This window comes from Rhipicephalus microplus, chromosome 1 (genome assembly GCF_043290135.1).
Source record: "Rhipicephalus microplus isolate Deutch F79 chromosome 1, USDA_Rmic, whole genome shotgun sequence".
Taxonomy (NCBI): domain Eukaryota; kingdom Metazoa; phylum Arthropoda; class Arachnida; order Ixodida; family Ixodidae; genus Rhipicephalus; species Rhipicephalus microplus.
In genome coordinates this window covers 249,468,418-249,484,591 of record NC_134700.1, presented here as the reverse complement: position 1 = coordinate 249,484,591, position 16,174 = coordinate 249,468,418, and the positions used below count along the sequence as shown (strand labels likewise).

The window sequence follows — 16,174 nt, the reverse complement described above, 5'->3', positions numbered from 1 at the left end:
GTGTACCACTAGACATTGCGTAAGCTCAACTCCTTGTGCCTGTAGTGCTGTTTACCACATTCCTTTTTCATGTAGATAAAAGTGCATTAAGCAGACAGGCCATTGTCTGAATATCGAACTTCAAGAGCACTGCAGATCCAGTAAAAGACTATTCACAATTCCCCATACACTGACTGAGTGTAGGTGTGAACCATATCTGCAAGGCACAACAATGCTGCTTTAGCACCAAAATAAGACTATACTAGAGACTGGAGTGGTAGAGGCTTCTTGCAATAAATAGAAAATGTTTTATTTGTGTCCATAAACCTTCATCCTACTTCAAAATCTCAAGCCAGTGTTACCCCTATGGTGAAAGATAATCCTACAAGATTTTGATGCGAGGGGCGGCTTCTACTCAGTTGCAGATCAAGATGGCGGACAAAAAACCACTAAGAGTTAAAAAATACATGCCCATGCTTGTAATGAAGTACCCTACTGAATATACATGCATTCACTGTTTCAAGGACTGTTATGAAACAGTAAAAGTTACGGGAAGGAATGGGGAGAATGCTTGTTCTGTCATTGGCACATATTTCAAATCTCTCGAAAAAAGGAGGGCGTTGCTTGCTCAGGATTCTATGTTAACAAAGTAGAATATTTAAGTAACTTTTCTGTTGCTGTTTTTGTCAAGATGATAAAAACTGAAGTCTGAGCTCATGTTTACAAGCCTTAAAATTTCGAAGAGATTGGTCATTTTCATTGACAGTGTCAACTGTCTTCAACTTTTTAGGAGTCTGGAATAAGCTTGCACGATTATCTACTTCGCGTAGGATGTATAAATGTAGAGACCAAGATGTGATTATAATACACTCTGTAGCGGAGGGCTCCAGATAATTTCAATTACTTGGTCTCTTTAATGTGCACTGACATTACATAGTACACAAACCTCTAGCATTTCACCTTCATTGAAGAATGACCACTGCAGCCATCCGGAACGACGTCATATTTTACGTAAACAGCTGAGCGCTGTAACTTCTGTTAATTATTCATATACCACGGCAGCCCAGGGGTATATATGAAGTTTTAACTTAACCAAACTTGAAGGAAAGAGCGCTAGAATGAGAGAATGGCAAGAGGTGCCATGTTCATCTTTCGTCACCATTGGGATTTTCAGTGGCGAGCTGTTAATAGCCGACGAAAATCCCTGGGGATCATCGTCAGCACTTTCTAGAGCAGCTGAGAGAGCGTGGTGGTGGTAGTGGTTAGAAGATGAGAAAAGGCACCTAATTTCTGCAACCCGGTCGGGAGCACGGCGCAGTGCCTAAAGAGAGAGCGTAGCCTCACGAAGGGAGAACACGGGTAAAGCTAAGTGGGTGAGAAGCAAGCCTAGTGCAGCGAGTTGAGCCTGTTAGAGAAAGGTGGTGACGTGGAGAGGGTGAATCTGGTTAAAGAGGAGGAAGGAGGGGAGGAGTGATTTTTAAATAGAAGAAAAGAAGAGAAAAGTGAGCCCTGCAACTGTCTGCAAGTGCGACACCTCAGCAGTAGCTCACGAGGGAAGGGGATAAGGAGGGATTAAAAGAATAGAGTGAGAAGTAAAGATGGAGAAAGAGAAGGACTGGGGCACGGTCGAAGGAATCCGAGGACGGGGCACCACTCAGCGAGAGCTTCACGGCGTCAGGAGATGGCGGAGGGCGAACCAGTCGGCCAGAGCTGCGCTGGCGCGGGAAATCGCGGGGGCCGTTCGGTACGCAATCCAGCAAGCGAGTCGGAGGAAAGCGAAGACGAAACTATGCGGTTGCGGAGCAGGTGGTGTGGTGAAAAAGAGAGCTTGACCGCGATTGGATGTGCCAGTGGTCCTGGAGCAGAGGTGGTCCTAGTTAGAGGAAGGGCGCACCGAGCGTTGACAAAATCGGAGGAAAGGCAGCGCCTGTGTCGTTGGCTGATAACAGTTGCGCTGTTTGATCAGCCTTGGCGATGCTAAGTCAGTTGAAGCTGCGCATACTTTTTTGTCAACTTTGGTAAGGCATCGACCAGCAAAATTGAATGCGATATCCTGCAGTTCATTTCAACTTACAGTGGTTATCTCGTTATCGTTATCAGCATCTCGTTATCAGCATCGCGTTAACTTATACGTGATGCTGATCATACAACTGCTGAACACTGACTGGTTACATTTTGCTGCCAGCATAAAGAAGCCAATCACGAACAAGAAATTCGATCTGAATTAGTACCGATCGCGATCAAAAATGATCGTTTGACGCAGGTGTTATCCTTTATTCAAAACTCTTCGTTTTGACCAGCGCACGAAAAGCGTCTTCATAAGCGAACATTAATGCTATCGATTGACATTGGGAGCACGGGCTTCATAAGGTCAACTATGGTTAAAAAAAATACCGCCTCTGGGAGGGCTCGAACCTCCAACCTTTCGGTTAACAGCCGAACGCGCTAGCCGATTGCGCCACAAAGGCAGATGTGCGGTGGGGATTTATAGTTTCTTAATGTAACTAAAACCACTTTCACAATACATTTATATTTATCACACAAAAAAATTTTATAAAATTATTCAAAAATAGGGTGATTAAAGGCGCACTCAAGACAAACATTTTGAGCTTCCTTCTGTGGCTGTTTCTTTACTTTGACAGCAACAGACACCTGTCGGCGCTTTTTGCAAACCGGCGGTTAACCGCACAATGATGGCCGCCCCTTCGTGGCTGTACGAGAAGAGGCACTTAAAAAAGCCACGATTGGGACCTCCTGACGTTTATCCGCAGGACCCGAAACAAAAAGAGGTGATCCTAAGCTCCTATCGCTATCAGTCAATGGGCCAGGAGGACTCGCTTAATGTCTGTTCTCCGGTGTCCTTTTGGTGCGCTTGTTCGCCGTGTTGCGAAGTGTTTTCCCCAAGCACTACTCCTCGCATTGGCGCATGAACGCCTGCGCAAATACGAAGATAAAATTACTTGCGTTGTATTTTTTTACTGGGAACTGTGTTCGAGCGCCTTACGTTGCTACGCGTGAGTGTGTTAAGTTTCCTTCTGCGCATACATGTCTCGCCTAATTCTACTGTTTCTTTCCCTCAGGATGAGCTCACCGCTATAAACGTGAAACAGGGGTTTATTACGAATCCTCAGATCAACGACGAGGTAAGCGGCTAAACAAAACAGCAGTCGCACTGCTGCTGCTCTTCTTGGTCAACATACATGATTGTTTACAGTGCCTGCAGCTATGACCTTACATTTGCGACTACGCCGGCACATTACCTATAACAATCCACTCGATGTTTTTTTTTTTTTTTCAGTATGGTTCCGCCAGAAATGCAAACATCACGTCCGCAAAAGTAAGTCATCTTTTTTCTTGAGTGTGAGCCAAAATTAAAGACCCATCAAAGACCCATGGTTATTGTTCTGGTGTGTTTACTTTAGCAGAGATGTATTGCTGGTTGATACGTTAGCTTTTTATCATTCCATTTCAGTTCGGAGCCTTTTTCAGTGGCATTCTTTCTAAAAAACAAGAACTCAATACAATCCAAGATTCGGCCAAAAAGAAGCAGCAGGTCAATGCCAAAGAGCACTTTTGGCCAGTAAGTACAGCGATTGTTCCCTCTTAGCGTGACTTAAAATGTTGCATTCTTGTTCTTTCTTTAGTCATTCACATTGCTGAGAGTTACCAAGAGTGCATATGTTCATTTGTGGGACCTCTCTCTCACATAAAAAGACTTCAAAGTGTACCTGTTAAGATCGAGCGCATGGTTTCAAGCACGCTTGGTTTTTCTCATGGTTCACTGTCATGCTTTGTAGTGTGTGTGAACATGGCACGCGTTTCAACTTTGCCATCAATTTTACGCCAATTGACACATGTGTGGAAAGCATGCAAGAGCTGTACACTTAATTTAACTTGCAGGTTACAGCAAGGTCCAAGAACGCAATTGAGGCTTGGTTCCGTGATCTTGCGGGCTCCAAACCACTTACCAGCTTGGCAAAGAAGGCAAGTGTCTTGGAGCGCTTGGTCGCATGTGCGATAGTTTGGTGAATGAGGATGTAAATTATGGTTGCGAGTAAAATGTTTTGAGAAAAAGATGCTAAGCAAACGCTCCAAATTTTTTGCATAAGATAGGCTTCTTTTATGACTATTTTTACATTGTGTTCCCATTGCATTACGGTATGGTTGCTGATGATCAAACATTAGTGTAATTGCATGAATCAACTGTTTTGGCAGAACAAGTAGAAAGATTGCATCTGGTTGGGGTAAAGTAAGTTTATGTTTTATCTCTTGAATATGTAATTACATATGCAAAGCTGTTCAGACCTTTCGGTGCTTTTTATCATGCTCACTTTTGGATGGGGTTCTTTGCTGCCATTAAGGAAGTGCACTACATCAGTTATTCTGACATCCTATGCTTTGTAAATTACATCACATGATACAGTTAGAAGGTCAGCGTTCCCATCATTACCAACAAAGAATGTGAGAGCATGTACCGCAAGGCGGGCTTCATCTATTACTACATTCAGCCCGGACAAGTTTAATTAACACTTTAATCTTATGATTTTTTATTGTACTTCACTGTATGGCTTGTTCCTGCCCAGGTTCCCATATTCAACAAAAAGGAAGAAATATTCTTGACACTCTTCGAATTCTCAGTGCCTATGCTTCGGGCTGCTTGGTTTATCAAAATGACCTCAGTTTATCACGTTGCCATTTCTGAGGCAAAAATGAAGAAGAGGCAACTTCCAGACCCGTGCCAAGGTACGCTATGTACATTTACTTTATTGTGTGTAAATGAAACATATTAAGAATACCCGCTTTTTAAGGTCTCTTGTTTGAATGCTTTCTTGCATTACCAAAGTGTTCTATCATGATCTTGCTTCAGTGTGTTATCTGAAGGACATGCTGCATTTATTCAACCTAGCATCACCACCTATTTTATTATTCATGTTACTAGTAACTATATACTATGTTTATAGTGTAATTGCATGTACATTAATATTTAAACACTTCTTGCGCATTGTATGACCTTGTTTGAAGCAGAAAAAAAAGTATGCTAGCCTCCATTTATAAAGTACTAGTTTGTGCGTTATGGAGCAAACATCTTTCAAAAAATGCTTTGAAGCTGCAAATTAAACTGTTGTGTACTAAGATGAAAAGTAGAAGCAGGACATGAGGAGATGTATACACGTCCATTCTTTGACATGAAACATGCAAATATCGTACTATGAGGTGATATCGCTTTGGTGTAATATAGCTGAGAATATTTTGTCAGTACGTATGAATGCATTCAAGCTCAGTGTGGTTTCTTGTGTAATTGCGTGTGAAAGTCTTGGTAATCTAGCTGTCCACTGCCAAAAAGCAGTTCTTTCGTTTGTAGTGAAACTGCTAAGTTACTATGAGTGTTGCACTGCTGTGCATCAAATTCACAAGAGACTATGATTGAGAAGCATTCTAATTACAGTCAGCTGCACCAAGGAATGAGAGAGGTATTCCTAAGACAGAAGGCAAGTACTCTGGTGATCGATTAGCTTAACTCATCATCCCTATGTGTAAGTTTTCTGTGTTGGCACAAGCTATTATCTCAAGTATGCATGAAAGGTTGTTTAATTGCATGAGTCATCTATATTGCTGCAGATCTTGTCATGAAGATTTGTCCTTTTGCTCGTTTCAGAGTGGACTGCATCATTGTGCAAGTTTCTGCGTGAGCTGCTGCACAAGCTGGTAGAACACAGCCACCCTACAGGCCCACCGCCACCCCCTCAGGGAGCAGGTGGAACTACACCAAGCGGCCCTGGTGGTGGAGGTGGGGCAAGCCCTGGTCCCCCTGTGGCTACACCAGCTGCTCCCAGCATTCCTCCTGACACCACCATAGCCAAGCAGTGGCACTACTGCACCAACCTGGCCTCGCACCTCTACGAGGTCAGTATGCCTGCTTGCACTGTCTCGTGTTACACCCCAGTTATTAAAAGGTACATGCGAAGTCATAGGCAGCAAATGTGATTATGTGTCAATGCTGTTTTTAATGCTGCTGCACAGGCATAGTGAATGACATTTGCAGCAAGTGCGATTTGTCTAGTAAAGGTAATTCCTAAACTTTAAGTTAGTGCAACATGTGAAATCTCAGTGACGGGAGCTGCGCAAAAAATTACAAAATTGACTTTACTTAAAGCGAAATCTAATCGTTGTGGAGGTTCTTATTTATAGTTGCTAACGTTTTGATAACTTTTCAGGGCGCATCGTGATAGTTGGAGCAGCTTATGCAACTATTGTCTCGTTTCCAATCTCTGACTATATGCCTCCTGGCGGCCATGTTTACATTCGTTTGTTTCAATTCGTCAATGTTGTTTTGGTGGAATGGTGTTGCGGTAGTAATGTTGGAATTTTCTATGTGAATATCTGTCCACCAACCATGGAAGCTAATCTTGCTGTTTTTTTCAACAGAGAATAATGAGAAGCAAAAATGCACTGGACCAACAACAAACATCGACGTCAGTTGTGAATGACATTTGTGTACCAATGTAGGCCAGGAACACAAGACCACAATAGCGTTCGCTATGAATGCTATATGCTGTGAATGATATTACATGTGCAGTGTGACAGGGGTATTGCTCATTTGAAAACAGGCTATTACAAAGCAATTAACTTTATTGAAAGAACACGTTGGGAAAGTTTTTGATGGAGTGTGATTGCCTAGCTCAATTAGCAGTGTTTGTTTCTAGCTCTGATTCCATGAACTCCTTGCTTAAGTGCGCAAAAAGTGACACAACAAAAGAACTGACATGTCTGTTTGTCATCTGCTCAAAAATGCTAGGCTTGAGCGCATAGTGAACTTTAGGTTCGTGGTGAAATAAAAGTGAGTAGTGATTTGATTTGAATAATTTTGAATCGAATTTCAACAGTATATATCACATGTTGTAAAGACCCAACTAACCTGCACAATCTATTTTAAAATTGAGACAAGGCCTCTGCATATGCCATCTTTTTCGGTTCAAAGGAAGTGGAACCAACTTTGTATACACTCAAACCTCATTTTAAGTCACATCTAGAACAAAAATAACTTTGTCATAACTGATAATTTGTTACATCAAGTTTTGAGTGTTGTAGCAAGATTTGACTTCTGGTAGAATGCAAGTAAGAACCTGTTATATATGTTATGGTTTAAAATTCAATAAACTTAGAGCATGTAAGCCAGTATAACAAGGTTTTAAACTTAAATAATGATGAATTGATGTAATGGTAGTATGTTCATTTAAACTTAAAGTGGAGCTTTGCAGCTGTGCAGATTTTTTTCTGATAAGTATTTTCACAGCTTAGCACCCCTCCACTGAAGTATAACCACCTTTACACGATCACACGCATACTAAAATGCACCTCTTTGTTCATTTCAAATATTTCAAAATTGCTGCTAACTTAAATTCAAATTGAAGTGAATTTCATTTGAATGCTGTAATATTCGTTCACATATTAGAATCGTTCAAATATTTGCACAAGCCTAAAAAACACATTGCAGAGATGAAGTGTGAATGCACTTGCCCAGTCGTTTGCATTTTTTTGCTTTTTGTCTTCCAGTTCGGTGACCGCTGCTCTATTAGGTGTCGCTAGTTGATGCGTCTTTGCCGGTGCATGGTATTTTTCGTCATGCTTTCTGGTTGCCTGCCGACTCCCGTACTTACAGGAGTTACACCACCCGAAATTTCCTTGCTTCTTTATGTATAAGTACTGGAGCAGCTCTTGCTTTCCACTATTCACATAGATCAAAGGAAGTTTGTTGGTGACTCTCATGAGTGGTTCCTCGTCAGTTGTTCTTTATCGAGTGGTCTCAGTGGACATTTACAGTACACTGACTTAATGCACAAACATCTTTCAATAAATGTTCATCAGTCTTTCGATAGAAATTCTCACATTCATAAAATGAAGCCTGGCAGCCACGTGTCGTGCATAGTTATAGAACCTTTGTAGACTTGATAAAGGAAGCGGGGAAGTCACCATTTCTGGGAATTGCGTGAACAAGATCGGTGGCGTGCCACACCCTTGAGTGTAGGGAGTGCGTTCTGAAAAGGGATCATCTTATAACATTGCCCTGTCTCTACCTATGTAACGAGCTAAAAAATAACTACTCTGACCAGAGCCAATTGATTAGTATAGTTTTACATACATTGCACCAAATAAAGTTTTCCTGCAATTAATTTTATTCTTCTTCTTCATTGGCAGGAAGGGCTACTAGATCACCAAGACTTTCTCAGCTGGATTTTAGAGCTGGTTGAGAAGACCAAGACTCCAGACGACCCCATCTTGAAGCTTGTCATGCCACTCACATTGCAGGTGTGTCATAGTTTCTAGACATAGGCCAGAGTGCAATTTTCGATACGCGGACTTAAGTACCTCAAAATACTAATTTAAGTGATAAAAAATTCAGGCAAAGCCTATATTGTGTGGGGTCTTGCAGAGAGCTCTCTAAACACACGGAAATAGATGGCGCGGTCGGACAACAAAAATGTGTACACTAATTCATTTGCTTTTATGGCGACATCGCCAGCTGAATCAGGTGCATCACTAATGCTAAACAACCTTATACAATGTTCCAATACCACACTCAAGAAATATAACAAGTACAAGGTGCCGCAAATTCGGCGTCGCCAATGTTCAACTCACTACGTGGGATACACACGACTTGCGGTTGGCTTCGCCCGCGGAGCTTTTGCAGGAGACGTCCATCCACGATAGCTGCCAAACGCCCGAGAGACTCTCCACTCTTTCGCTTGCGCCGGCCTGGCCTCTCCGCCAGGCTGCACTGCCCATAACCTGCACGATCCCAGTACCACCTTCCGCTCGGCGGCAGTTAAAACAAAATGCGACCTATCCGCGAGACACGTGTGCCACAAGGTGCAAACAACTTCACAAGTGGTGATCGTATCTTTATAATATTAATCGTTGACGAGTTGGAGTAAAGTTTCGTTTGTGGGCAGCACTCGCTTAGTGGTAAATAGTTACTATGTATATTAACTTATTACTGAAACAATGTTTTATTGTTTTTTTGTTAAATTAACCGTGGTGCAGAAATGAAGGCTGACTAGTTGTTATAGGAGATGTAATGATGTTTAGACTTTGGAGGATACCATTGATAAATGAAAACTTAGGCTAGATTCGTAGATGGCATGTATAGTGGATGGAATAAAATGTCAATGCGTGGAGCAGTGCTGTTGCCTTTGCCACACTCAATTTGTTACACCATTCATGTTTCCAAGATGTTTGGTTTCAAAAATGCCTCTAGCAAAATACTTTCTTGCTACTCTATGGTGTGGAAAAAAAAAAGGTAAATTAATTTTGATGTAGAGCACAGAGATTTCAGATAATTTGTCTAAAAAAAACTTTTTGGTTGATATTTTTGAACATTTAAAGAATGGTGCAATGAAGGGGCAAGGAAGGTGAAAAGGATTTCGCCTTCATGTATCTTAGGGAGGACGTAAGACCTCAGCAATTCATTGCATTGTTTTTTTTTTACATCATAATGTGCTGTCACGCACGACGATACACTTGACGACAGGCAACCGCGCTCACACAGCCATTTACTCTCCGTGCCACATCCCGACTACCCGCGTCCCGCTTCCCTCCTTCCCGCGCGCCTCTTCACTGTTTACGTGACACTCGTGCGCCACCTCCTTCCTCGACTGTCAACCACACCCAACCCCCCGGCACTCCCTCTCATTCCTCACAACTCTCCCCCCCCCCCTCGAATCCTGACTTCGGGGGGGAAAGGGAGAAGCAATGGTTCATGGTACAGTACCAACTGATCAGCATTGGCAATGGTTCGACGCCGCCGTGTAACTGGATCACCCAGAATGAAGTCATTTTCACCAACCTGCCTGACCACACGATAAGGTCCACCTCGCCGCGGGGCCAACTTTTCCGAAACACCGTTGGCTGCATTACTCAAGGTATAAGTGCCCAAGAGCACAAGGTCACCTTCTCTGATGGATGTTGACTGTCAATTACGATCATAAATGACCTCGGGTCTGCCAGGCAGCTGCTTTATGCTTCTTGGTGTACTTCAGGGCTTCTCCAAGGCACTGCTGGAGTTCTGCAGCAAGGGCATGGTGCGCGGCCTCTAGAGGTTCCATGTGCTCCTTGTCCCCTGCAGGTTCCCACGGAGTGTGCAACTCTCTGCCATAGCAAAGCAATGCTGGAGTATATCCGGTGACTACGCTCTCTGCAGTACGCATGGCAAGGCTGATTTCGGGTTTATGACGGTCCCAGTCTTTGTGGTTACTACAGTATGCTCGTAGGCACTGTTTAATTGTGCCATTATGATGTTCCACCTTGTGTCCAGCCGGCCAGTAAGGCACAGTATGCCGATCCCCGATTCCCCAGTGTTTCAGCAGGTTGTGCCATAATGTTCTGACGAAGGGCTTCCCGTTGTCACTGGTGACTGCCACTGGTGCCCATGGCGGCAAAAGACTTTGACCATACACTCCAATATTTTTGTACTGGTTGCTAATCGCACAGGGAATAGCTCTGGGAAGTGAACTTGTCAATGACTACGAGCAAGTATCTGTGGCCACGAGGTGTAGACGGCAAGGGTCCAATAATGTCAACGCCAAGCTCCTCCATGAGTGCTGTTGCCCACCGACTGTCCATCAGGCCTTCAGGCTTTTTGTGCCGAGCTTTTGTTTGCCGACATATAGCACAGCCCTGCACATACTTTGATATGTCTGCCCGCATGCTCAGCCAGACAAATCGTGCCGCTACATGTCTCAAGGTTTTGAAAAATCTAGCGTGGGCTGCAGTGGGAAGGCCATGCGCTATTTTCAATGCCAGGTGCTGGAGGTGAGAGGGCAGCCATGGTACCTTCTTGTTGCCTCTTTGCTGAACAAGCAGGCCACTTGGCTCTAGTTCTGTTGTTTCTGCCAGATCATGGAGAAGGCGATGATCAGGGTCTGAATTTGGAAGCATAATTCCCTGGCCCATAGTTTTCAGTTTTGAAAGACGGCTGCCACGAGCCTGCTCTTGTACGAGTTGCACAGGGTCACTTAAGGCAGCCGTATCATCTTCCAAGGCAACTGCCACTTGCTCAAACGTAATTTTCCCTTCAGGTTCTTGTGCAGCAATAGGAAGCAGCTTCTCGTGCAAGCTGTCGCTAGGACGGTCCTCACATCAAAGGGGGGCTCTACTCAGGGCATCTGCAGGTATATTTGCCAGCCCCCGTCTGTGCCTGATACAGCAATTGACGCCACCTCGTTCCTCGACCGTCAACTACACCCAACCCCGTGGCACTCCCACTCATTCCTCACAGTGTATTTACAAATATTTTACTATATTATAGTTGATGGTGCACTGTGGTCTTATAATTGTACCAGTACTGAAGACCCACTGCTGAACAAGTGGGTTCTATTCAGCAAATTTTTTAAAGTGGAACTTCTTGGTGCCTGTTCTTGCCTTGATGGCTGGAGTGCCTCACTTGTCATATGCAAAAGTACTAACACGGCGAGAGATGAAAGTGAGCATGGAGTTTTGAGAGGTAGAAATGTCACACAACACTATGAGCGTGGAATGCAGGAAGGACTGTGAAAGGGTGAGGAGGAAACCAGAGTGCTGCACAAAGCTATGAAATGACACCAGAGTAGTGCATGTCTACTAGGAGGTCTTTCAGCTGCGGCTGTTGCGAGTCACAGCTGTTGTGTGCTCTAGAGTGTTGAGGCAGTGGCGCTGCATCTGTCTCCATTTGCAACATGCTGCATGTGACGTTGTCTGGGCCATCCAGAGTATTGTGAAATAAAACACGTGTGCAGGTGCACTAAAATTTCGTGTTGGGAACTATCATAATTGCAGCATTTTTTTTTCCATCCTCAAACGGCGCCATTGTTTTGTTTCTCCCTTTTCCATTTACAGTATGTTGGTGAGTTTTCTCGCTCTGAGCTGCTGTCACGGCGTCTGGCTTATCACTGTTCCAAGAAGCTAAGCCAGCTAGTTGTGGACTACACAGTCAGCTCTTCGAGGAGCCAGAGTCCAGTCACAACTGTCAACTCGGTTACAACGAATGGCGGGTGAGTAAATCGAGGCTACCTTGGTAATACCGCTACGTGTACTTCAAGAAGCGCTTATGTGGGGACCTCTGTTTCTTCTTCACTTTTCAAACTATCTATCACATTTGATGTCCGTATAGATCAACTAAATCAGTACTGCTAAATAACCCTAACATTAGAATGTCGATTGCTTCCTTCCTAGAAACACAGTGTCTCCAGTGCCAAATCCTCCCTCCATCAGTCCTCTGGCAGCAAGCTTTGCAGAATGCCTCAGCTGTCCTCATCATCGTTCTATTGTTCTCCAGCTATCGGTAGTTGTGCAGGTTAGCACTGCTTCTTTTTTCCCATTTTTGTGCTGTAAATATTTGTGTGGCTTATTGAAAAAAAAAGTGTAACTTTGCATTCCTTTCGAAATTTCTATTATTCAGTACATCACACTGAAGTGCCCTACCGCTCTTGTGTGGAACAGCATTGGTGAAGGCAAGGGAAATCCCGTTCTGAACGGCAGTCCCTTGGACTTGCTACCATGCCCACCATCGTGTCTGCCCATGCCGCCGAAGTCTCTTGGTGGCCAGGTATGTTTCACTCTGATAGGTACTTGAGATCTGGTTGTGTGCTGTGTGTATTTACTGATCACAAGAAAATGCCTCTGGCTGAGAGGATGTAAAATGAGGTCTGGTGAAACGTGCCTCTTGTGTTGGTGCCAACTTGTCTGCTCTGGTGGTGTTGAGCTTAGCTCGTTGTGCTATCAGCTCAAACAATAGGCACAACATTGAGAGACGGGAAGAGAGCAGAGTGAATTAAAGAACCAATAGAGATAACTGACATGAGCAGTTCACGTAATGTGAGGGACTGATAACTGATGGTCATTTAGAGTGGTGGAATGGATATTGAGAGATGGGAAGCATAACCAAGAATGGCAGGAAGTTAAATGAAGGGATGAAATTGAGAAAATTGCTAGCGTAAAATGAAACCGACTTGCACAAGATGGGCTTAAATGTATAGTTTCCTAAAATTAACTGGAGGGAACTCTGGCGCTGCGATCGTTCGGTCACCATGGGAATGATGAGTAGTGCGCGGTTGTGCCTAGTCATCGTATTTGCTGGTGGCGAATCGCACTTGTGACTTCGTTTATTGCTGTGTTTCAATTTTCTTTTGAAGGAAAGAATGAATACTTTTGAGCTTCGTAACCTAATTGAAAATGGTAAGCCTAAAAAAATTAAGATGGTGAAGACTGCTGAACATTCGCTGATTGTTGTTTTGTTACAAAGCAGCTTCAAGGCACGCAAAGCTAAGAGGAACGTAAAGCACGAAGACTAGGCAAATCCGTGTATTACCCATGATTTCCATGCTCGCTGATGCGCCATGCGTTGAAGCTCCGATGACACTAGTGCCAGAGTTCCTTCTAGTGTATGTATACGAAACTCTATGGTTAAATAAAGATCATTGGGAGGGCGTGGTCAGAAAATAGGCTGAAGTGACAATGACAGTGACATATTGTAAGCTGAAGCTTTGCAATATGCTGCATCCTTTTTACCCATTCTGTATCTCTAATAAAGCAACAGTTCATGAGAGGCTTATGGTCCTTGTTTGGCTTGGTCCATGTTTATTTGCACCAATTATGGTGCAAATAAACATGGACCAAGAAGCGACGACAGTCTACCATGAGTGCTCATGGTGTCTTGTCCTTCAGTAGCTAATTGTAAATTGCCAAAAATTAACTACATTTTCTTTGAAAGTCCGACTAAGCATGGGAGAGTTTCAAAAATATATACATAGCTGCAATAGCCCAAGCTTGACAAACAGATTTAAATTTGTGGGGTCAGTGTGGTATTCAGAAAGTGAAAAATCTTGTGACTATAATGACAAAAAGAAAGGTTTATCCTTCATATTCTCTTGTATTACTTGCCTGCCAAATTATCACAAGCTGCAAGTTGTATGTGATGGGTCTTACATGACTGTGCCATGTGTTGTTGCCCACACTACTGAGGTGTGAATGTGGTGCATGCTGGCTTTGGGAAACTTGAGATGCAATGTAATCTTTTTCTTTAAGTTGAAGTTAATGGAGAAAAACGGGAAGCTGTCCGATTCATAGTGATCGCTTGTGGAACCCCGATGTACCATTTGCAGAAGTCCTGGGTTCTTTAGAACTTAGTTTGAGAACTTCTGATAGGAGCCCACAAAATGTTTCCTTTAGTATCTGTTTAATTTTCAGGCACATGTATGTTTTGTCTGATATAGATTCGGTCAAATCTGCAGTTTATTTCCTTGTACTATTGAAATTGGGCCTTTAATGCGACGAATGGTCTCCAATAGGTGGCGTCACAAAAAAATGCTCACATAACGGAGCAGTACAAAAAATTAACTTTAAAAGCAATAGAAACAACGAAAAAACATTTTTGCGCCATGAAGTAGGCAACCGCATTTATGATCTTACACTCTGCCGACACAATCATCATTGTGGTGGGTGTGCTGGGTGTGCAACAAGTAGTGGTAATCGACGTAAGCGAAACTATTGCACATGTTCCGCCACACAGATTGTCCCGTGGAAGATGAAAGTGTGGGAGAGGTTGACGACATAGCATCTTTGCCTTTCACGTGTAAAGTGTTGTCGGTAACACTTTGGTTGTACCAAAGTTACAACACAGAACTTAATTGTACATAAGTACAATTAAGTTCAATTTAACTCCTGGATTGCCTCATCCTTTGCAAGACAACTGTGAAACACTACCCCGCCAGCACTTCATCAACCTAGCCAAAATGTAAGAATATGCTGACCTTCATGTAAGAATATGCTTAAGAATCTTGTAAGGATATGCTTAAAAATCCGCTCCAGCTTCTTTTTCTGCAATTTTGTCTCGAAGAATATGAAAAATATTCTTAAAATATTTGAAAATATGCTTCTTGATTAGCACTCACACTTCAATATTTGAATTTGCTTTGCACCCAAATATTCACTATTCACACAGCTCTGAAGAATACTTCTATATAAGGTGTACATATGTTTATGAGGCATTAATTTTAAAGTAAATAGTGCAAAATAGTTAACTAATATACATTAAAATGAATAGTAACTTGTACGTAAACTGATGTGAGCATTTCTCTTCAGTCTCCTTTTAAGATCGCAGATCAGCAGCAAGTGCGGCAAGAGCTACGCCGAGTGGAGCAGCAGGTGATTCAGCGAGGGCGGGCAGCCGAGATGCACTGGTCATGTGACAAGTGGCAGCAAATGGCCGCTGGTGAGTGTTTGCTGCATCGTCTAATACGCACTGTACCTGAGCGGTTCTTCTGCACAGAATCCTTCGGCTATAATGTATTCTAAGAAGACGGTGCACTGGCTGCTTCCTTGGTCACTTGATCTACTTTCCACCTACACGCTTTAGGAACTCGTATATCGTCTAAGATAAAATAAAAAAAAATTTTTAGATGGATCGGAACAGCACACCACCATGTCTATTCGAACTTCTGTTTCATTGAGCATTTATTTATTGATTATTGACCCTTTTTATAATCTGCGAGAGTTCTTACCTTTGCTGCATATTTGCTTGACGGAGTGAGTGAGTAACAACTTTATTAGTCGAAGGGGTGAGGGGTAAGGGAGGCTAAGCCACGAAGGCTGCCAGGCTGTGCTTCTCGATGACTTCTTCCGCTCGTTTCAGGACCCGTGTCTGGATGTCTATGTCGTTGCTGGAGAGAAGGGCCTCCCATTGTCCCTCGGTGGGGGGTGAGCAAAGGAGGTCGGCGGGCGGGGGATCCTCCGGGCAGCCCCAGAGGATGTGGTTCAACGAGGCAACGTTGCCGCACAGGCAGCAGCGTGGATCGATGGCACCTGGGTGCATGTATGAAAACACGAGGGGGCACGGGAAGGTGCGGGTCTGTAGGCGACGCCAGGCGATCTCGGACCGCTTGGGAAGGCTGCTGTGAGGATGTGAATAGAAATATCGCTCGAGGCGATAGTGCTGAGTGATGTCGTGGTAGGTGACCAGGGGCTCCGGCACCAGGATGGTGGCACCTGTCATCCTTCAAGTAGGGATCAGGTTTGAGTTACAACTGCTGGGGCTTGTCTTAGCGAGGTTATATCAAGAGGTCCGAGTCTACATTTTCCGTTTTTTTGTAAAATCAAACTGTGCTTGAACATGCTTTTTGTAGGTGTGACTAGCTGCCATTAGTTGTGGCCAACTACATTGCAG

The 16,174-nt window shown here is 43.6% G+C and overlaps 1 protein-coding gene and 1 non-coding gene across 6 annotated transcripts in view; one reads left to right on the top strand and one right to left on the bottom strand.

The window, feature by feature from the left end:
* Positions 1–2,373: 2,373 nt before the first annotated feature.
* TRNAN-GUU (transfer RNA asparagine (anticodon GUU)) lies at positions 2,374–2,447 on the bottom strand. Its single transcript has one exon. It is a non-coding gene; the product is annotated as a tRNA-Asn (tRNA).
* Positions 2,448–2,638: 191 nt separating this feature from the next.
* The window catches only part of LOC119185973 (mediator of RNA polymerase II transcription subunit 12-like protein), a 105,376-nt gene continuing 91,840 nt past the window's right edge, over positions 2,639–16,174 (top strand). For all 5 annotated transcript variants that reach the window (XM_075892922.1, XM_075892912.1, XM_075892918.1 and 2 more), the window contains exons 1-12: positions 2,639–2,768; positions 3,060–3,122; positions 3,278–3,316; positions 3,452–3,559; positions 3,880–3,963; positions 4,563–4,722; positions 5,636–5,883; positions 8,176–8,286; positions 11,851–12,005; positions 12,187–12,307; positions 12,413–12,559; positions 15,094–15,223. In XM_075892922.1, coding sequence (XP_075749037.1) covers positions 2,670–2,768; positions 3,060–3,122; positions 3,278–3,316; positions 3,452–3,559; positions 3,880–3,963; positions 4,563–4,722; positions 5,636–5,883; positions 8,176–8,286; positions 11,851–12,005; positions 12,187–12,307; positions 12,413–12,559; positions 15,094–15,223 — 1,465 coding nt within the window. In that variant the 5' untranslated portion in view covers positions 2,639–2,669. The remainder of the gene's footprint in view (positions 2,769–3,059; positions 3,123–3,277; positions 3,317–3,451; positions 3,560–3,879; positions 3,964–4,562; positions 4,723–5,635; positions 5,884–8,175; positions 8,287–11,850; positions 12,006–12,186; positions 12,308–12,412; positions 12,560–15,093; positions 15,224–16,174) is intronic.